Consider the following 22,200-nt stretch of genomic DNA (forward strand, 5'->3'; position numbering starts at 1 on the left):
GCAGCGCTGCTTTGTCCTTTATGCCGAATAACGTTATATAACTCCACAGACAAACAGTGACCTCTCCCCTTGTCACGGCTCCAGGTACCTTCTCACCTAATTTGCCACACCTGCACATGTGACCGGGCAGTCACAAGTTTGAGCTTATCTGCCTTGTCTCTTGGGCTCTGCTGCAGTTGAACTGGTATTTCTTGTATTCTTCTCTATTGTTCCCAAAAGATGGTTATACAATACGCGTCTGTTCGACATGCTCTCAATATTTTATTTAAGGAAGCGAGGACCTTTATGACGCAACATGTGGCCTGTGGTCCTCAGGCAGGGCCTCTTTCACCGTTTTAAAGTCCAGGCTGAAAAGGAAAAAGCCTGAGTGTCGTCATCCACTCGAACTGTCCTGTGATAAATGAATACAGTTTGTACAGTGTTTTACTTGCACTGTAGAGATGTTGATTTGATCCATAGATTAGATGGATAATCAAATATTAGTATAATGTAATGCAGTGCAATACAACAGCCTCAAAATGTACCAAACAACTAAGAGACAGATTGACTGAATATTTGATGAGGGTATATTTATAGATGAGAAATTGTCATACAAATGTTTAATGGTTTTCAGTCATTAAGAATATAGGCCTGCTTCGTAAAAGGAGTCCTATTACTTTTTAACTCGTTTCTATGCCCTTTGTTTTAAACCCCTCTTTTCTTCCTTTCTTTTTTCAATTTGCTTCCATTTACTCGTGCAGGTTTCCTTCAAGAGCTCCAGTTTCCTCACAAATTTCAGATACTGACCATTCAAATTAAAAGTGTTGTGTGTTAATGTGGATATGAACGTGCAACCCTCCAAACAGGTAAAACAACACGTTTTACGGTTTATTATTTCCTACGCAATATAATTCTCCACAGAGCAGATTTGAAATTAAACATATGCTTCAAAAAAAGTGCCACCACATCACAGTTTATCAAAGTCTAATTGGCCTTCACAGATTATGTATCAATCTTTTTACCTACCTTATTATTTGAGAGAATCATAATGTCTAAAGGATATCTATTTCACATTATTTTTAACGTTTTATAAAAACAAATTTTAGTTAGTCAAACTCAAATCTTTGTAGAAGACATTATTTGCATTATTATCCAAAAGGTTTTTAAACTAGTGTTTTGACATTCATAGCTTTATTCTAGTTTAACACCAAATGTTTGTTGGCATAATGTGTTTGACTTCCTGGTTTCATTCTCGTTTCACCAGCTTCAGTTTGATTGGTCGAAGCGATCCCATGAGGCCTTGAGGGTCCATCGTTAAAGGGACCTGGGGAATGGATAGATTCACAAAAATTAAAACGTATTGCTTTGTCTGACTGCAAATGCTGCTCATCAAGTCTCTTAATATGTGAGAAACCATGTGAGTGTGTAATTAATGCATCGTCACCTCTGTCTCCTCGCAGACTGAGAAGCTGCAGTTCTGCAAAACCTCCACCAGAACTAATTTGATCATCACCAGAGCCAATCGCATCCCAAGGCAGTTCCTTGGCCCGGCTCCAAACGGCATGTAAGTGTACGGTTTGATGCTCTGCTTGTTCTCCTTACTGAATCTACAAAACCAAGCAAAAAGAAACAAATTTAGCTTTAGCTAAAAAAAAAAACTATTATAAAATACTCTCATTGTCGCCGCTTATATCGCTAGTTGTTTTTGTCCTGCCTGCTGAACATGTATAACATGTGCTTTTCAAATAAAAAATTTAAAAAAATCCAAATTTATTTTACCTCAACACCAATACCTCAATGCCGTCCCGATACAACAAATTAAAAAAAAAAATGTAAATTGTTAAAATATAGATACATTTTGATTCATGCATTTGACCGACGTGGCACGGACCATTCTTCATAATAGTTCAGCAGAGCCTAAGATTTGCATGATAAAACATTCACAGAAGCAATAAAGTCATCATGAAACAACTCCACCTGTGTGGGGAACCAAGAAAGACAACGTGTACGTGGAAATCCAGATTACCGTTCAGGTCTGAACTCTTCGGGCTGCGGCCACAGCTCAGGGTCACGGTGCAGAGCGTAGACTGGAACGATAACGAGCATGCCCTTTGGGATTGAGACTCCTTTGATCTTGACAGATTCTTTAGCCACTCGTTCCAGACGTGCAACTACAGGGTAAAGCCTATTGACAAAAGAAGGATATATTTAATGTCTGGATTAGACTGAACATTCACCCACAAGTACTCGAGACAGTATTTCTAATGCTGTAGAGGGACTGTTTGTGGCTTTCGTTTCGATAGCCGTTGTTGTACCTTTCAAAGTTTTAAAGAGTGTAATTATTGTGCAGAAATGCACCGTCCTCTTCTTTTAGCGACGCTAGCCGATACAGTGAGCTCGACAGATGGCAGTGCCTGTCAGTCACATGTTTTACTGCTTCTATTTTAGATTCTAGATTCTATTTTGATTTAGATTCTATTTTGAACAGTCCCCTGAGAATAAAGCCGAATAACTATTTGCTAATTTCTTATTTTGGTGTTGATCCACAGTGGTGCTATAAGCAATTCTTCTGTGTGCAGTTATTTGATTCAGTGTTAATGTATTTATTTATTTTTTAAAAGCTTAATGCAGGCTTAATGTTATAGAAAACATGTTTGGGTTTTTTTTTCACCAGTCTGCATTGATACGAACTAGCACAAGTAAAAGCTCATTACCTCAGACTCTCATTGATTACACAGTCTAGGTACTCCATCTGCATCAGGTCCTCGTACTGGACTGGACCCTGTAGAGTTGTTACAAATCACAGTTGGTTTAAACACGGCTCTGATTTCCAAAAGGGAAGTTTCATCAGTGAAATAAAATGTTCTGTTCTACCTTATTCGGAAAAGTCACATCTATCTCCTTTTGCAGGCGTTTCATGACTTCAGGATTTCTGGCCAGATTGTAGGCCAAGAAAGTGAGAGTGGAGGCACTTGTGTCGTAGCCAGCAAAAATAAACATCCCCACCTGGGAGAGGATCTCGTGATCAGTGAGACCTGTCAGGACAGATAGGAACACATTACATTTCAGCAAATGTTGTGCATGTATAGTGTACGTATGATAATTACCCTTCTTCTGACTTTTGCCTTCATTGGCAGTCTGAGAGTTGATCAAATACTGAAGGACATCTTTCGAGTTCTGAAAACAGGGCAGATACTATTATGGGAAACAATAAATACATTTTTCAACCAGCACACTGGAACCTGCCCGCTCAATACACTTAGGTTACCTGTTTTCTGAGCCCCTTAAGGACTTTTGAAGCATGTTGGCTTAAAAGTTGGGTTTCAAACTTCGTTCTAGATTTTTCATTCACTGATGTTCAGTTATTTGATACTGAAGATCATACGATGTGATCAAAAGCTTCAGAACAGTTAAAATTCTGCCAATAAAAATATACCTTGAAACACATTTTGAACCAACATGAACAAAGATGGATATTTGAACATCTGTGACTGCTTGGCAGATACCATTTACCAGTGAAGGAAATGTGATACGAATGATCAGTAGAAAACAGATCAGGACGTGAGATTGTTTTGATTATGTTACAAATTATTTCTCTGAATTCTCTCTTTTCTTCAAGAGAAGGCTTTATCTATAGTGACAGCAGCTGGTTGTGCATTTTGTCCAAACCTGGCTTGAGCTCTCATTGCGTTCTTCTCTGATCTTTGCCACAATCTTTTTTATGAAATCAGTGGAAGACTTGGGGAAAAAGGAGATATGCAGCAGCTCCATGAGAGGAACCAAGACGGGGACCCATGCTGTGAAGGAGGTAAACAATCATTCTAGTAACAAAACATACCTGACACTATGAAGAAAAAAGTGATACGGAGAAGCAGTACCTTGAACGAGGAAAAGAAGCGGAGGGAATCTGAACAGCTTTGCAGCGTGGCTGATGATGGGACTTGAAGCCTTTGACTCCATGTCCACGCCGATTGCGATGCTCACTGTCGCGTCCACACTGTACGGTCCAAAGAAGCTGGAATACACACATTATCCTCAGCAGTGCTACAGGTAGGACCTTTTGTCCTGTTTGCTCCAGAGCCACATTAACACTGATAGCTAAAGGTCCTTCCTCCCAAAATCAGCATACCAGTTCTATTAAAGCCCAGAAATCAATTGCATGGTCTTACTCACTCCTTTATCTGAATCACTTCATCATATTGCAGGTTGTCTGTCAGTTTTCGGGAATGATGCTTCATAATGCTGAACATCTTAAACCGAGGAAGAGAGAGCAAATTAGACCGAAATATGAACCTGCTGTAGCTCTTTTACACCTCCGTACACTCCTACCTCTTTTATACGTCCGGAGCTGAAGGAGGGCGAGAGGATGCTGCGAATCCGTTTCCACTGATCATCCTCCACAAAAGACACTGCGTCGTACAAATCGCCTTTCAGATTCAAGTTCTGGAGGTGCATTGTGGTCATGTTCACATCTGTCTGTGTTTACAGTTTTATATTTGTGCAACAGCCGCAGATTTTTTTCACTTCAGAACATTTGGTTTGTCAACAACATTATTATTAAATCGTTGCTGTTCATGGAAATTGAACAACTTCCTACTAGGCTGTATTTCTTTGGTAACTCTTCTTACATTGACACTAAAAGCTTCACTATTCTAGAAATTAGAAATACGAAGGGACCCCATCATTCAGATGAGGTTTTTGCAGTTGTGATTTGTTTTTATTGTTTTCAATGTGGGAACCTATTATAACACACTTTCCTCTCTTTTGTCCAATAAAGTGTTAATTATGTGTGCTCTCACCCTCCGGTTGGTGAAATAAGTGAAGCTCTCCTTCACCAGGATGGTTTTCAGCATGTCCGGATCCATCACGACCAGAGCGGGTTTCCTGAACTCATACATGCTAAACGTTTGCACAAATACATACTTAGATTTTGCGGAATTTAGTGCAAAACATTAGTAGCAGGAGAATATTTTTTGCTGACACAAACAAACTAGTGATGAGATCAAAGAAGTGCGTAAGAAAATTGACCTTGTGTTCTTATATTTACTTTTTTAAAAGCTTTGTACACTCACCCCCAGACTCTCCCAAACTTTTGAGCACAATCGTTGTCATCAAAATAGTAAATCTGATAAGAAGAAATGCATCCTTATTATTTTAATGTCCTTTATTTAAAGTGAAACTTATTTTTACATTACGATGACAAAAAGGGGAAAATATATCATTTAAATTTTGAAAATAGAATTCATAAGGATTTACTTACTTTGTTTCCCCTGCCAATCGTCCCAATGTACATGTAGGGCTTGTGACCTGGGATCCCCAACTTCTCAAATATTCCATAAGTCCAGTAGCCGTGCCTACACAGAACAGAAGAGACGTCTCTGTGAAGTTACATGGCGTCACTCAAACTCTGTCGACTCGCAAGGCAAAGACTTAATTTTGACGCACGCTTGTTTGATTAGAACAAGTCCCTTACACAACAAACAGGATAATACATGTGATCAGTAGAGTCCACGTTTCTACAGAGAAGAAAGGAATGAAGCCCATTATTCTCTCTTAGTGGTTGTTATCTCAACGTCGCACTGCAGTCTGACTGCATGGCCGAGAGGCGTGGTCTCTGGTTGTTGTGTTAACATGCAAAATCAATGTGTGTTATATAAAAACGTCTTCCCTTTCCCTCATTTAGCGCAGTGACACAATATACTAGAGCAGAGGTCTTCAACAGGGGGTCCGCGAACCCGGACTTTTTTTTCTTTTCTTTTTTTCCACAAATTTAAATGTCTTTAAATACACATTAACATGAATCCAACATATTGTAGAGAATGGATAAGTGGAGTCAGAAGATGTTATCTTTCAGTCAGAAATACACACATTCAGCGACACAGCAGCTCTCTCAAGCTGGACACCGGTTCACTCACACAGTCGGACTAGCCTGGACCCGTCCCTCCAAGCCTCCTGCACTCCTCCAGTTTAATATAAAACACAATTTTATACAAGATATATAGTAGGGGGTCCCTGCTCAATCTCTCTGTCAGTTTGGGGGTCCTTGGCCTGAAAAACGTTGAAGAGCCCTGTACTAGAGGAACACTACAAACGCAGTTCCTGCCACCCACACGCCCAAGAACATGCCTGGATGTGTCTTTGTGTGAGCACAGATAACCCGGTTGTGTTTTATTTTAGTGGGAAAAATACTGCGTTTGACTTCTTCCTCTTGCAGGAACAAACAAACAGCAGGAGACACTAAAAGAATAATATTAAAGTTAATTGAAAAAAATGCTAACTGAAACTGTCTTCATGACCTTTGCATGTGTTTTTTCTCTCATATCTAAAGCAATATAGTAATTTAATGGTATAATTTGATTGCAGCGTCACAGATGACAAAGCTGATGAATAAATAAATAAATGCTCAGGCACTGTACTGTCTCTGTTGATTATTCACCCGATGCTGGAGGATTGCCATTGGTTCAACTCTCACACACTTCCTCACTCACGCAACCGGTCAGTGCAGCAGGAGATAAAAGTCTCTGGTTGTGATTTTAGGCTGCAGAGAGGTTTGCGCCGTCAGTGTAAGAAAAGGGAAACGGTGCCGAGATGAGCTACTTCTTTCTCTCCGCCGAGACATGGACCCTGCTGGTTGCCTTCGTCACACTGATCCTTGTGTAAGTGTTGAATAATGTGTTTTCAGCTAATTGTCCAGCTCGTGTGAGTGGTACAAATCTGTTTTTGTTTTCTTTTGAATGGTTTTAACAGGTATGCTTACTGGCCTTATGGGACTTTTAAGAGATTGGGCATCCCTGGTCCCAGACCAATCCCTTTCCTTGGCACTATGCTGGCATATAAAAAGGTTTGTAAATATTACTTTTCGAACCACCATACATCTAGCAAAATGGGATCAATAAAATCTAAAGCACTATAAAAGTGCGGTGGTTATATTAATGGATGTGATCTATGTATAAGTTGTGGTTTTGAAATAGAGAAAATGAAAAGTTTGAGGATGGTACTGAGCTGAACTTTCTGCATTTAAACCACCCCCCACCTTTTTTTTTAAAATTTGTTTTCACCAAAGTTAAAACTAACACTAGCCCTGACTGTTAATGTGAGTTTATAACAGTGTAAAGTGTATTATCAAAATTAGATAGCACAAATAATTTGTCACACAATTTTACATCTTTTGTGTGGTTTTAATACATTTCTTCCATAACTAGTTTAAGTGGCAAGTGACTAGAGGTGCTGGTGAAAATGAAACAATATCCTGTTAAACCACAGACCTGGCTGAGGACTGTTTTCAGAGGAAAATAGTATCAAAATGTGAACGTGGAAGTAAACATCTCGATGATGGCTCTCAGTTTACCAAAAGCTGGTAAAAAGAGGTGTTTTGAAAATTATTATTGTTTAAAAATGCTTTCTTATAGTCCTATTTACTAGTTTATGAGCTGTACTTTAATTTGTCTCTGATGAATTGAAGTCACTGGGATGAATTCATAAACTTGTTCAGGAAAACAGGAAAACCCGACAACTCTAGTTCCCATTCATCCTTCAGAATTTATTATTTTCAAATTATGCCACAAGTGTGTCCACCGTAATTCATCTGTACATTATTATTCTAGGGATTCACTACGTTTGATGAAGAGTGCTTTAAGAAATATGGGAAAACATGGGGGTAAGTTTTCATGTTACGTGTTTGTGAGCTTCATAAGAAATTTCTGATTGTTCTGTATAACGATAGATTGCGACACAGAGTATGTGGATCTCTGTTTGTACATCTGTTGTTGGGGAATTAATTTGTGAAAGCATGAATTATTCTTGTTTTATTTGCTGTTTATTATATTGTCATCATGTTTAGCATCTTTGACGGCCGTCAGCCTGTACTGTGCATCACAGATCCTGCCATGATAAAAACTGTTCTGATAAAGGAGTGCTACTCTCTCTTCACCAATCGCAGAGTATGTCCGCTCACTACACAACTCATACAGTCTCAATACGATCCTGGTTTTTAAGTTGAACTTTTGTCCTCATCAGCTGCTGTGTTCTAATGTTGTGACAGAATTTCCGTCTGAACGGACCTTTGTACGACGCTGTGTCTATTGCAGAAGATGATCAGTGGAGGAGGATCCGCAGCGTCCTCTCTCCCTCCTTCACCTCCGGGAGACTCAAAGAGGTACGTCCCTCCCCGGCTCTCTACATCTGAGCTATAACTTACCTGGAGCTGAAACCAGATACAGTGTTGAGTTCTCAACTTGTTTGACTGTTTTTTCTGTCTCTGCATCAGATGTTTGACATAATGAAGCACCACTCTGCAAACCTGATCACCAGCATGAAGAAGACGGCAGACAAGGATGAACCACTTGAACTGAAGGAGTAAGAACACTTTATACTCCAATATACTATATCGATGTAAATCGGGGTCTCCAAACTGTAGCTCACACGCTACCAGTAGCTCACCACCTGTTTCTGAGTAGCTCGCAAAAAGGTTCGAACAATATGCAGTGTTTTCCACCATTAGACGATATTTGGCAATCCATTTCAGTATTTTTGTATTTCAATTTTTTTAACCTGTCCGAGAGAATGACGCTATCAACATGATCGATTAATGTGTGGACAATCTCCCTTCGCTGTCCCTCACCTGTGCAAATCAGAGCTGAAACTCTCACACTGAGGTGGAAAGAAACGGGTGCTTATAAATTAGGTAAATAACATTAATACAATATTTTCAGCTGGACCACAACAGTGGGGCCAGAGCTTTTCAAAATAAAAGCCCTCCAGTTTCATTCAGGGTCCAGCCATGTACTAGGTTTTGACTTTGATACTTAAAGGGTCCCAATCAAAGGGGAAACACTGGATTTTCCTGTTACATCTTCTATTAGAACGCGTTATTTGGCACTTTATAAACCAGTTTGGCCACACAAAGGTTGCGTGCACTGCAGTAGGCATTTAGGGAACATCTGTGTCGTTGTGGCTACCTAAAATCCCCCCTTCACATTCAATTGAAAACGTAAAGAAACGCATCCAGATAAAAGCATGCACATGCTGTTGAATTTAAGCTGTTGTGATACAAATTTTGTGTGTTGAGTATCAATTTGAAGAGAAGCTCATTCATCTGGTTTGGGTGGAGCTCAGCTATGTTAAAATATGTTACTAAACATGAGTAGCTCTCAGACACATTCATTGAGTCAAAGTAGCTCTCAGAGGAAAAAAAGTTGGCGACCCCTGATTTAAAATGATAATGAATAAAATTGTGTGTGTGTGTGTGTGTGTGTGTGTGTGTGTGTGTGTGTGTGTGTGTGTGTGTGTGTGTGTGTGTGTGTTTTTTCTCCTCTAGGTTCTTTGGACCCTACAGTATGGACGTAGTATCCAGCACAGCCTTCTCCGTAGACATCGACTCACTCAACAACCCTTCAGACCCGTTTGTCACAAACATCAAAAAGATGCTGAAGTTTGACCTTTTCAACCCTCTCTTCCTTATTGTTGGTAAATTATTCATTTAACCTTTGTAAAATAGACCACATATATACATTTATCATTTTGTCCTTTGCCTGGCTGCTGTTTATGTGCTCGGTTACTGAACGCTTACAGTTAATACAGCCACTGTTTTTAATGTGTACTTGATAAACGTGTTACTTTCTGTTTATTTTTCAGCCTTCTTCCCCTTCATGGGTCCCGTATTTGAAAAATTGGAGTTCTCCTTTTTCCCTTCATCTGTGACAGACTTTTTTTACGCTGCGCTGCAGAAGATCAAGTCCAGCCGTGAGAACAGCAAGCAAAAGGTACAGCTCTCTGTCAGTCTTTACATGCACGTACATTTGTATCAGCAGGTTCAGAAATGTAATGAAAGCTGTTCTTGTTCGTGTCTTCTCTCAGAGTCGAGTGGACTTCCTTCAGCTGATGATTGACTCCCAGAAAAACAAGGCCAGTGGAGGAGAGCCAGACAAAGGTGACACACACTACCACACATTTAGAAACACAGAAACACAAGGTGAAGGTATTGTAAAGCATCTACTCGTGTTATCTCCACAGGTTTAAGCGATCATGAGATCCTCTCACAAGCTATGATTTTCCTCTTTGCTGGCTATGAAACAAGCAGCAGCTCTCTCACTTTCTTGGCGCACAATCTGGCAACAAACCCTCACATCATGAAAAAGCTGCAGGAGGAGGTTGACGCCACCTTCCCCAACAAGGTATGTTTTAAGTGAGAAGACGACAACATTTGAGGGAGCAAGCAGAAGTGAGACATTTAAAGGCGCCTTTGCCGGAGTAGCTCCAGAACAAGCTGACAGACACATAGATGTGATATATTTTCACCGTTCACCTGTGAGGTATGACATTCACCAGATATTCATTGTACAGTCTGACACAGATTGACATGCACTAAACTTTAACAACCACTTTAACTCTCAGCAAGAATGCTAAAAGGTGTTTTCCCACATGATCAAGCTATTACTTTAACTATGAATCACGTGGTTAAGTGTAATATGAATGGGGCTGGAGGTAAGAAATCAAATACGTTTATTTTTCTCATTGTCTTTTTATATTAAAAATATTGTTGAAAGTAACTAAAATCCAAATCCCTCTGTAGGTACAATGTGGTGGTTTTACAATATTACACTCAGCAATTTGTAAAAACACAAGTTTTGCACATTTTAATTTTCAAAGTGTATATCAGTCAAGGGATTTTTTTTTTTCTCTGAATATTCTGTCATCCATCAGTGTTTTTCCTCTGGTCTCATGATCATTATGTGTGTCTTTGTGTGCAGGCTCCTGTTCAGTACCAGGCTCTAATGCAGATGGAGTATCTCGACAGCGTCATCAACGAGTCTCTCCGATTGTACCCCATTGCCCCCCGTCTGGAGCGTGTAGCCAAAGCGAGTGTGGAGATTAATGGCCTTGTGATTCCTAAAGATATGGTCGTCATGGTCCCCACGTGGCCCCTGCACCGGGACCCCGATCTGTGGCCTGAACCAGAGAAATTCAAGCCTGAGAGGTAAAGAAAGGCTTAATACGTTTCAGTAAATGAAAAACTCCCGCAGGAAGGACCTGAGCTCTGTTCTGTTTTTAATATGTACATGTGTGTGTGTGTCGGTACTCTCAGGTTCAGCAAGGAAAACAAGGAGACAATCGATCCGTACACATACATGCCTTTTGGGGCCGGGCCCAGGAACTGCATTGGGATGCGATTTGCTCTTGTGATGATGAAACTTGCAATGGTGGAGATCCTCCAGAGATACAACTTCTCTGTGTGCAAGGAGACTGAGGTGAGGCCACGGATGTTCATCTTTACACTGCCTGTTATTGCTCTGTTGTTTTATTCCGTATAAAGAATCCTGTCCAAATATTCCTCATGGCTGTTTTGATAGTGACATCGAGGGTTACATAATGTCAGAGGATCTATGTCTGCCAGTCCAAAGATCAAAATCCACAACCTGATGTGGCACTTTGAACAAGGATATCATTTGATTCAGTATATTGATCATTTCTATTCTAAACTATCAAACTCAAGAATCTGTTATTTGCAGTTGATATTTCCAGCTTGTTTGCAGATAAATAAGCCAGAGCTTTGTGCATTGTTGACTTTGTTCACACATTTTTCTCTACATGTGTATTTTCCCACCAGATTCCCATTGAAATGGACATCCAGGGTCTTTTAATGCCAAAACGACCTATCAAACTGAAGTTGGTGCCACGCTCTTAAGAAAAAACACGATTCTGATGAATGTTTCTTTTTTAAATTGTACCGTATACAAACCTACCATGTATAAAAACACTATGCCAATTTGTCACTGCAGCATGTTCTGCTCAGTATCAGTTCATCCTCAACTGTGACAAACGGTGCATTTCTAAAACCTGAGCTGACAATAAAGGATGTGTAGATTCTTCTCCTGCGTGTTGTCGTCCTTACATTACATACAGTTAAATCAACAAAAGCTTTAAGTTCAGATATTCATCACTGGTTGATGACATTTGGTGGGTGACTGTGTATTTCTTTCCAACCCTGTATACATTGGGGGAGTTGGGTTGTCTACTCCATCAGTCTAACTTCTGTTCCTCTAAGTGTTTTCTATCCCAACAGCGCCCTCTTGTGGTGCTCTCATTCATTTCTTGCTCATGCGCTCCTGCTCCTTCTCAGAATCATGATCCAGGTTTTTCAACCATCTTGTTCTTTCTATGTTTATAAACAGAGGGGAGATAAAAAAAAAAATTAAAAAAAATCTGAGGTGGGCAAACCAGCTCCACTGCACACACCACATGTTCTTACAGTTGGGATTCGGGAAATGTCACAATTTATAGGTTCCTGAAAATCACTGCAATCTGTGACATGACACCAGACATTCCTTTAGGCACCCAAACTGTTTAATATCGAACATAATGTAATATACCGATGTGTTTTTATAGACTGGAGATTTGGTCATACATCTATTTATTTTAAGATCAGGCTGCACACATATATTTATTTTTTACTTCTTGTAGAAAACCTTGCCCGCTGATATAAATTTATTCAAACCAGCAATCCTCGAAACACATGAAAGTGAAACTTTGAAATAAATGATCAATTGTAAATCTCCACATAGCACGAAGCTCCAGTTTCCTGATGTGAAGACATGAACAGCAGCCTATCGACCGATGACCCGGATGTGGAGTTCAGGGAGGAGAGAGGTAACAATATTGTGGTCTCCTCGTAGTTTCTTATGTCAGCATTATTATCATCCCAGATTTTGGAGATATTCTTGCCTGATATTTCTCAACTGCAACACACTGTGCTGCTTCATGAATCATTACACACCTCACGCACGTTACTATATTTGACGAGGTAACTTTTATTATTGTTTATTTGTGTTTGAAGTTCCTACCATGAAGCCTCCTAAATTGTTTCTGTGTTTGAAAGATGCTATAAAAAGAAACTAATTATGAATATTATTTAAAGGACATGCTTGCCTTAACAATCATACACCTGAACTAGTCCAGTCCATAGCAATATTGAGTATATTGGATCCCACTTTAATTTCTATCTATGATAAGAATAAAAGTCGTAGCCCGGAGAGAATATTCAACCGTGGTTTTGCGAGAGGGATATTACACACAAAACAGATCCAAGTTGCTGTAACTGTGTGATTGTCATTATGCTGCTGGTTACGAGCGGGCCCTGAACGCAGCACCAGTCCGGTTCCTGGAGGCTCCGCTCCCGTTCTTCCACCGACCCGGACTCCATGTTCTTCCGTCAGCCACGGAGCGAACAAGTGCCCTGGCCGAAAACTCTCACGTTGCAACTCTGTGTGTGCGAGGAGTAAAGTGTGCGTGCGTGTACGTGTGTTGACCCTCCGAAAGAAGATGGCAGACTACCGGGACGACACCGGAGCTCGAGCACTGCTGGCTTTACAGTCGGCGCCGTGCAGCCCCGTGCGCGTCGCGGTGACCTCGCACGCTTATCTCCAGCCCTCGCTCGCCCTCTTGGGTCCTCCGCTGATGGAAGCCCGCACCGATGCCGGGATTCTTCCTGTGCGACTCGCCTCTACTCCTCCAAAGGCCCTGGCCAGACTCGAGGGCCGGGACTTTGAGTTTGTCATGCGCCAGAGGATGGTGACCATAGGCCGGAACTCTTCTCACGGCTCAGTGGACATCAACATGGGTCACTCGAGTTTCATTTCACGGCGACACCTGCAGATCACCTACGAGGAGGCGGGTGGTTTCTCTCTCCGGTGCCTGGGCAAGAACGGCGTGTTCGTCGACGGAGTGTTTCAACGGAGAGGGGCGCCGCCGCTACCGCTGCCCAGAGAGTGAGTGCAGGCAGATAGCATAGCCACCATCGACTGGCTTGTTGTGTTTGAATATTAGGTTTAGTTGTACTGTTGCAATGCCACTAGCACATTGAAATAGTTTACCCTCACCTGGTTTGTTTATTACAGTTGCAATGTTTACAAAAAAAAAAAATGAAATCGTTGACTTTGCATGTTGTCAATCACAGGGTGGAGGGGAGGAGGAGGAGGAGGTGTGTGGGGTGTCCTCATCCTCTCTGATTGGCTGTGGAGACTGTTTTGGGGTGTGTCTGGCACTGAACAGGAAGTGCAGGCTGGAATGACATCCTCGTTGCAGGCGCACATGGAGTAAACACAAGACTCAAACCAAGGCCACATCCACCACTGTGCCGATTTACATCTGGATGAGAGCAATTAAGAAGTCGGTGAAGCTGTCCTGGTTACTATTTTAAAGTCTTAATCACATTGTGACTCTTAATCAGCAGAAAGACACTTTGATATCAGTAAAGAGGCACTTTAGCCAAGATTTTTTTTTTTTTTTTTTTTTTTTTTTTTTTTTTTTAAGATTTAACTGTCAAATTTGTCTGGGACGCAGTGAATATAAAGTCCCTGCCTGAAGTTCTGGATTACACTGAGACCTGGACTGATTTATAATTTTATCTTCATTGTCATTGGAATGATGCTTCATAATGCTGAACATCTTAAACAGAGGAAGAGATATGAACCTGCTGTAGCTCTTTTACACCTCCGTACACTCCTACCTCTTTTATACGTCCGGAGCTGAAGGAGGGCGAGAGGATGCTGCGAATCCGTTTCCACTGATCATCCTCCACAAAAGACACTGCGTCGTACAAATCGCCTTTCAGATTCAAGTTCTGGAGGTGCATAACAGTCATGTTCACGTCTGTCTGTGTTTACAGTTTTCTATTTGTGCAACAGCCGCAGATTTTTTTCACTTTAGAACATTTGGTTTGTCAACAACATTATTATTAAATCGTTGCTGTTCATGGAAATTGAACAACTTCCTACTGGGCTGTATTTCTTTGGTAACTCTTCTTACATTGACACTAAAAGCTTCACTATTCTAGAAATTAGAAATACGAAGGGACCCCATCATTCAGATGAGGTTTTTGCAGTTGTGATTTGTTTTTATTGTTTTCAATGTGGGGACCTATTATAACACACTTTCCTCTCTTTTGTCCAATAAAGTGTTAATCTTGTGTGCTCTCACCCTCCGGTTGGTGAAATAAGTGAAGCACCAACTTCTCAAATATTCCACAAGTCCAGACGCCGTGCCTCCACAGAACAGAAGAAACGTCTGTCTGAAGTTACATGGTGTCACTCAAACTCTGTCGACTCGCAAGGCAAAGGCTTAATTTTGACGCATTCCTTTAGGTGACTAAAGTAAAACCCTTTTCTTTGATTAGAACAAGTCCCTTACACGACAAACAAACATGTGATCAGTAGAGTCCATGTTTCTACAGAGAAGAAAGGAAGGAAGCCCATTATTCTCTCTTAGTGGTTGTTATCTCAACGTCGCACTGCAGTCTGACTGCATGGCCGAGAGGCGTGGTCTCTGGTTGTTGTGTTAACATGCAAAATCAATGTGTGTTATATGAAAACTTCTGCCCTTTCCCTCATTTAGCGCAGTGCCACAATATACTAGAGCAGAGGTCTTCAACGTGACCCCTAGGGGATCCGCGGAGGTACTGCAGGGGGCCCGTAAAGTTTTTGGTTGATTAGACAATTTTTCTTTCTTTTTTTTTTCCCACAATTTTTTCCCCACAAATTGAAATGTCTTTAAATACACATTAACATGAATCCAACATATTGTAGAGAATGGATAAGTGGAGGCAGAAGATGTTATCTTTCAGTCAGAAATACACACATTCAGCGACACAGCAGCTCTCTCAAGCTGGACACCGGTTCACTCACACAGTCGGACTAGCCTGGACCCGTCCCTCCAAGCCTCCTGCACTCCTCCAGTTTAATATAAAACACAATTTTATACAAGATATATAGTAGGGGGTCCCTGCTCAATCTCTCTGTCAGTTTGGGGGTCCTTGGCCTGAAAAACGTTGAAGAGCCCTGTACTAGAGGAACACTACAAACGCAGTTCCTGCCACCCACACGCCCAAGAACATGCCTGGATGTGTCTTTGTGTGAGCACAGATAACCCGGTTGTGTTTTATTTTAGTGGGAAAAATACTGCGTTTGACTTCTTCCTCTTGCAGGAACAAACAAACAGCAGGAGACACTAAAAGAATAATATTAAAGTTAATTGAAAAAAATGCTAACTGAAACTGTCTTCATGACCTTTGCATGTGTTTTTTCTCTCTTATCTAAAGCAATATAGTAATTTAATGGTATAATTTGATTGCAGCGTCACAGATGACAAAGCTGATGAATAAATAAATAAATGCTCAGGCACTGTACTGTCTCTGTTGATTATTCACCCGACGCTGAAGGATTGCCATTGGTTCAACTCTCACACACTTCCTCACTCACGCAACCGGTCAGTGCAGCAGGAGATAAAAGTCTCTGGTTGTGATTTTAGGCTGCAGAGAGGTTTGCGCCGTCAGTGTAAGAAAAGGGAAACGGTGCCGAGATGAGCTACTTCTTTCTCTCCGCCGAGACATGGACCCTGCTGGTTGCCTTCGTCACACTGATCCTTGTGTAAGTGTTGAATAATGTGTTTTCAGCTAATTGTCCAGCTCGTGTGAGTGGTACAAATCTGTTTTTGTTTTCTTTTGAATGGTTTTAACAGGTATGCTTACTGGCCTTATGGGACTTTTAAGAGATTGGGCATCCCTGGTCCCAGACCAATCCCTTTCCTTGGCACTATGCTGGCATATAAAAAGGTTTGTAAATATTACTTTTCGAACCACCATACATCTAGCAAAATGGGATCAATAAAATCTAAAGCACTATAAAAGTGCGGTGGTTATATTAATGGATGTGATCTATGTATAAGTTGTGGTTTTGAAATGGAGAAAATGAAAAGTTTGAGGATGGTACTGAGCTGAACTTTCTGCATTTTAACCACCCCCCCCCCCCTTTTTTTTTTTTTTTTTTTTTTTTTTTTTTTTTTTTTTACCAAAGTTAAAACTAACACTAGCCCTGACTGTTAATGTGAGTTTATAACAGTGTAAAGTGTATTATCAAAATTAGATAGCACAAATAATTTGTCACACAATTTTACATCTTTTGTGTGGTTTTAATACATTTCTTCCATAACTAGTTTAAGTGGCAAGTGACTAGAGGTGCTGGTGAAAATGAAACAATATCCTGTTAAACCACAGACCTGGCTGAGGACTGTTTTCAAAGGAAAATAGTATCAAAATGTGAACGTGGAAGTAAACATCTCGATGATGGCTCTCAGTTTACCAAAAGCTGGTAAAAAGAGGTGTTTTGAAAATTATTATTGTTTAAAAATGCTTTCTTATAGTCCTATTTACTAGTTTATGAGCTGTACTTTAATTTGTCTCTGATGAATTGAAGTCTCTGGGATGAATTAATAAACTTGTTCAGGAAAACAGGAAAACCCGACAACTCTGGTTCCCATTCATCCTTCAGAATTTATTATTTTCAAATTATGCCACAAGTGTGTCCACCGTAATTCATCTGTACATTATTATTCTAGGGATTCACTGCGTTTGATGAAGAGTGCTTTAAGAAATATGGGAAAACATGGGGGTAAGTTTTCATGTTACGTGTTTGTGAGCTTCATAAGATATTTCTGATTGTTCTGTATAACGATAGATTTCGACACAGAGTATGTGGATCTCTGTTTGTACATCTGTTGTTGGGGAATTAATTTGTGAAAGCATGAATTATTCTTGTTTTATTTGTTGTTTATTATATTGTCATCATGTTTAGCATCTTTGACGGCCGTCAGCCTGTACTGTGCATCACAGATCCTGCCATGATAAAAACTGTTCTGATAAAGGAGTGCTACTCTCTCTTCACCAATCGCAGAGTATGTCCGCTCACTACACAACTCATACAGTCTCAATACGATCCTGGTTTTTAAGTTGGAACTTTTGTCCTCATCAGCTGCTGTGTTCTAATGTTGTGACAGAATTTACCTCTGAACGGACCTTTGTACGACGCTGTGACTGCTGCAGAAGATGATCAGTGGAGGAGGATCCGCACTGTCCTCTCTCCCTCCTTCACCTCCGGGAGACTCAAAGAGGTACGTCCCTCCCCGGCTCTCTACATCTGAGCTATAACTTACCTGGAGCTGAAACCAGATACAGTGTCGAGTTCTCAACTTGTTTGACTGTTTTTCCTGTCTCTGCATCAGATGTTTGACATAATGAAGCACCACTCTGCAAACCTGATCACCAGCATGAAGAAGACGGCAGACAAGGATGAACCACTTGAACTGAAGGAGTAAGAACACTTTATACTCCAATATACTATATCGATGTAAATCGGGGTCTCCAAACTGTAGCTCACACGCTACCAGTAGCTCACCACCTGTTTCTGAGTAGCTCGCAAAAAGGTTCGAACAATATGCAGTGTTTTCCACCCATAGACTATATCTGGCAATCCATTTCAGTATTTTTGTATTTCAATTTTTTTAACCTGTCCGAGAGAATGACGCTATCAACATGATCGATTAATGTGTGGACAATCTCCCTTCGCTGTCCCTCATCTGTGCAAATCAGAGCTGAAACTCTCACACTGAGGTGGAAAGAAACGGGTGCTTATAAATTAGGTAAATAACATTAATACAATATTTTCAGCTGGACTACAACAGTTGGGCCAGAGCTTTTCAAAATAAAAGCCCTCCAGTTTCACTCAGGGTCCAGCCATGTACTAGGTTTTGACTTTGATACGGAAAGGGTCCCAATCAAAGGGGAAACACTGGATTTTCCTGTTAAATCTTCTATTAGAACGCGTTATTTGGCACTTTAAAAACCAGTTTGGCCACACAAAGGTTGCGTGCACTGTAGTAGGCTTTTAGGGAACATCTGTGTCGTTGTGGCTACCTAAAATCCCCCCTCCACATTCAATTGAAAACGTAAAGAAACGCATCCAGATAAAAGCATGCACATGCTGTTGAATTTAAGCCGTTGTGATACAAATTTTGTGTGTTGAGTATCAATTTGAAGAGAAGCTTATTCATCTGGTTTGGGTGGAGCTCAGCTATGTTAAAATATGTTACTAAACATGAGTAGCTCTCAGACACATTCATTGAGTCAAAGTAGCTCTCAGAGGAAAAAAGGTTGGCGACCCCCGATTTAAAATGATAATGAATAAAATTGTGTGTGTGTGTGTGTTTTTTCTCCTCTAGGTTCTTTGGACCCTACAGTATGGACGTAGTATCCAGCACAGCCTTCTCCGTAGACATCGACTCACTCAACAACCCTTCAGACCCGTTTGTCACAAACATCAAAAAGATGCTGAAGTTTGACCTTTTCAACCCTCTCTTCCTTATTGTTGGTAAATTATTCATTTAACCTTTGTAAAATAGACCACATATATACATTTATCATTTTGTCCTTTGCCTGGCTGCTGTTTATGTGCTCAGTTACTGAACGCTTACAGTTAATACAGCCACTGTTTTTAATGTGTACTTGATAAACTTGTTACTTTCTGTTTATTTTTCAGTCTTCTTCCCCTTCATGGGTCCCGTATTTGAAAAATTGGAGTTCTCCTTTTTCCCTGCATCTGTGACAGACTTTTTTTACGCTGCCCTGCAGAAGATCAAGTCCAGCCGTGAGAACAGCAAGCAAAAGGTACAGCTCTCTGTCAGTCTTTACATGCACGTACATTTGTATCAGCAGGTTCATAAATGTAATGAAAGCTGTTCTTGTTCGTGTCTTCTCTCAGAGTCGAGTGGACTTCCTTCAGCTGATGATTGACTCCCAGAAAAACAATGCCAGTGGAGGAGAGCCAGACAAAGGTGACACACACTACCACACATTTAGAAACACAGAAACACAAGGTGAAGGTATTGTAAAGCATCTACTCGTGTTATCTCCACAGGTTTAAGCGATCATGAGATCCTCTCACAAGCTATGATTTTCCTCTTTGCTGGCTATGAAACAAGCAGCAGCTCTCTCACTTTCTTGGCGCACAATCTGGCAACAAACCCTCACATCATGAAAAAGCTGCAGGAGGAGGTTGACGCCACCTTCCCCAACAAGGTATGTTTTAAGTGAGAAGACGACAACATTTGAGGTAGCAAGCAGAAGTGAGACATTTAAAGGCGCCTTTGCCGGAGTAGCTCCAGAACAAGCTGACAGACACATAGATGTGATATATTTTCACCGTTCACCTGTGAGGTATGACATTCACCAGATATTCATTGTACAGTCTGACACAGATTGACATGCACTAAACTTTAACAACCACTTTAACTCTCAGCAAGAATGCTAAAAGGTGTTTTCCCACATTATCAAGCTATTACTTTAACTATGAATCACGTGGTTAAGTGTAATATGAATGGGGCTGGAGATAAGAAATCAAAAACGTTTATTTTTCTCATTGTCTTTTTATATTAAAAATATTGTTGAAAGTAACTAAAATCCAAATCCCTCTGTAGGTACAATGTGGTGGTTTTACAATATTACACTCAGCAATTTGTAAAAACATAAGTTTTGCACATTTTAATTTTCAAAGTGTATATTAGTCAAGGGATTTTTTTTTTTCTCTGAATATTCTGTCATCCATCAGTGTTTTTCCTCTGGTCTCATGATCATTATGTGTGTCTTTGTGTGCAGGCTCCTGTTCAGTACCAGGCTCTAATACAGATGGAGTATCTCGACAGCGTCATCAACGAGTCTCTCCGATTGTACCCCATTTTACCCCGTCTGGAGCGTGTAGCCAAAGCGACTGTGGAGATTAATGGCCTTGTGATTCCTAAAGATATGGTCGTCATGGTCCCCACGTGGCCCCTGCACCGGGACCCCAATCTGTGGCCCGAACCAGAGAAATTCAAGCCTGAGAGGTAAAGAAAGGCTTAATACGTTTAGGTTTGCCAAAACAGCCAGTAAATGAAAAACTCCCGCAGGAAGGACCTGAGCTCTGTTCTGTTTTTAATATGTACATGTGTGTGTGTGTCGGTACTCTCAGGTTCAGCAAGGAAAACAAGGAGACAATCGATCCGTACACATACATGCCTTTTGGGGCCGGGCCCAGGAACTGCATTGGGATGCGATTTGCTCTTGTGATGATGAAACTTGCAATGGTGGAGATCCTCCAGAGATACAACTTCTCTGTGTGCAAGGAGACTGAGGTGAGGCCACGGATGTTCATCTTTACACTGCCTGTTATTGCTCTGTTGTTTTATTCCGTATAAAGAATCCTGTCCAAATATTCCTCATGGCTGTTTTGATAGTGACATCGAGGGTTACATAATGTCAGAGGATCTATGTCTGTCAGTCCAAAGATCAAAATCCACAACCTGATGTGGCACTTTGAACAAGGATATCATTTGATTCAGTATATTGATCATTTCTATTCTAAACTATCAAACTCAAGAATCTGTTATTTGCAGTTGATATTTCCAGCTTGTTTGCAGATAAATAAGCCAGAGCTTTGTGCATTGTTGACTTTGTTCACACATTTTTCTCTACATGTGTATTTTCCCACCAGATTCCCATTGAAATGGACATGCAGGGTCTTTTAATGCCAAAACGACCTATCAAACTGAAGTTGGTGCCACGCTCTTAAGAAAAAACACGATTCTGATGAATGTTTCTTTTTTAAATTGTACCGTATACAAACCTACCATGTATAAAAACACTATGCCAATTTGTCACTGCAGCATGTTCTGCTCAGTATCAGTTCATCCTCAACTGTGACAAACGGTGCATTTCTAAAACCTGAGCTGACAATAAAGGATGTGTAGATTCTTCTCCTGCGTGTTGTCGTCCTTACATTACATACAGTTAAATCAACAAAAGCTTTAAGTTCAGATATTTATCACTGGTTGATGACATTTGGTGGGTGACTGTGTATTTCTTTCCAACCCTGTATACATTGGGGGAGTTGGGTTGTCTTCTCCATCAGTCTAACTTCTGTTCCTCTAAGTGTTTTCTTTCCCAACAGCGCCCTCTTGTGGTGCTCTCATTCATTTCTTGCTCATGCGCTCCTGCTCCTTCTCAGAATATTGATCCAGGTTTTTCAACCATCTTGTTCTTTCCATGTTTATAAACAGAGGGGAGATCAAAAAAAAAATTAAAAAAAATCTGAGGTGGGCAAACCAGCTCCACTGCACACACCACATGTTCTTACAGTTGGGATTCGGGAAATGTCACAATTTATAGGTTCCTGAAAATCACTGCAATCTGTGACATGACACCAGACATTCCTTTAGGCACCCAAACTGTTTAATATCGAACATAATGTAATATACCGATGTGTTTTTATAGACTGGAGATTTGGTCATACATCTATTTATTTTAAGATCAGGCTGCACACATATATTTATTTTTTACTTCTTGTAGAAAACCTTGCCCGCTGA

At 40.6% G+C, this 22,200-nt stretch overlaps 3 protein-coding genes across 4 annotated transcripts; 2 read left to right on the forward strand and 1 right to left on the reverse strand.

Moving 5' to 3' along the window:
* Positions 1–848: 848 nt before the first annotated feature.
* Positions 849–5,576, reverse strand: LOC138208616 (cytochrome P450 3A30-like). The gene is made up of 13 exons (XM_069166634.1): positions 5,453–5,576; positions 5,240–5,333; positions 5,052–5,104; positions 4,779–4,878; positions 4,309–4,422; positions 4,153–4,229; positions 3,858–3,994; positions 3,649–3,776; positions 2,854–3,156; positions 2,694–2,761; positions 2,006–2,164; positions 1,424–1,586; positions 849–1,303 (listed from the first exon to the last, which is right to left on the reverse strand). The coding sequence occupies exons 1-13, from the start codon at positions 5,521–5,523 to the stop codon at positions 1,226–1,228; spliced, it is 1,545 nt and encodes a 514-aa protein (XP_069022735.1). The 5' UTR covers positions 5,524–5,576; the 3' UTR covers positions 849–1,225.
* A 940-nt stretch (positions 5,577–6,516) lies between these two features.
* LOC138208617 (cytochrome P450 3A40) lies at positions 6,517–11,846 on the forward strand. Its single transcript, XM_069166635.1, has 13 exons — positions 6,517–6,635; positions 6,727–6,820; positions 7,584–7,636; positions 7,820–7,919; positions 8,021–8,134; positions 8,246–8,334; positions 9,296–9,444; positions 9,613–9,740; positions 9,835–9,907; positions 9,991–10,151; positions 10,728–10,954; positions 11,063–11,225; positions 11,585–11,846. The coding sequence occupies exons 1-13, from the start codon at positions 6,568–6,570 to the stop codon at positions 11,660–11,662; spliced, it is 1,497 nt and encodes a 498-aa protein (XP_069022736.1). The 5' UTR covers positions 6,517–6,567; the 3' UTR covers positions 11,663–11,846.
* Positions 11,847–12,575: 729 nt separating this feature from the next.
* On the forward strand, positions 12,576–21,591 carry LOC138208614 (cytochrome P450 3A40-like). 2 transcript variants are annotated; one of them, XM_069166631.1, is made up of 13 exons: positions 12,576–13,742; positions 16,489–16,582; positions 17,365–17,417; positions 17,601–17,700; positions 17,803–17,916; positions 18,028–18,116; positions 19,024–19,172; positions 19,341–19,468; positions 19,563–19,635; positions 19,719–19,879; positions 20,456–20,682; positions 20,808–20,970; positions 21,330–21,591. In XM_069166631.1, exons 1-13 carry the CDS (start codon positions 13,297–13,299, stop codon positions 21,405–21,407), a joined length of 1,875 nt encoding a protein of 624 aa, XP_069022732.1. In that variant the 5' UTR covers positions 12,576–13,296; the 3' UTR covers positions 21,408–21,591. The 2 variants fall into 2 exon arrangements, with proteins under 2 accessions (XP_069022732.1, XP_069022733.1); XM_069166632.1 differs by lacking the exon at positions 12,576–13,742 and adding an exon at positions 16,279–16,397.
* Positions 21,592–22,200: the final 609 nt, after the last annotated feature.

The sequence above is a fragment of the Embiotoca jacksoni genome, unplaced genomic scaffold, assembly GCF_022577435.1.
Source record: "Embiotoca jacksoni isolate LCO1_2020_lvr unplaced genomic scaffold, fEmbJac1.0.p SCAF_4, whole genome shotgun sequence".
NCBI classification, from domain to species: domain Eukaryota; kingdom Metazoa; phylum Chordata; class Actinopteri; family Embiotocidae; genus Embiotoca; species Embiotoca jacksoni.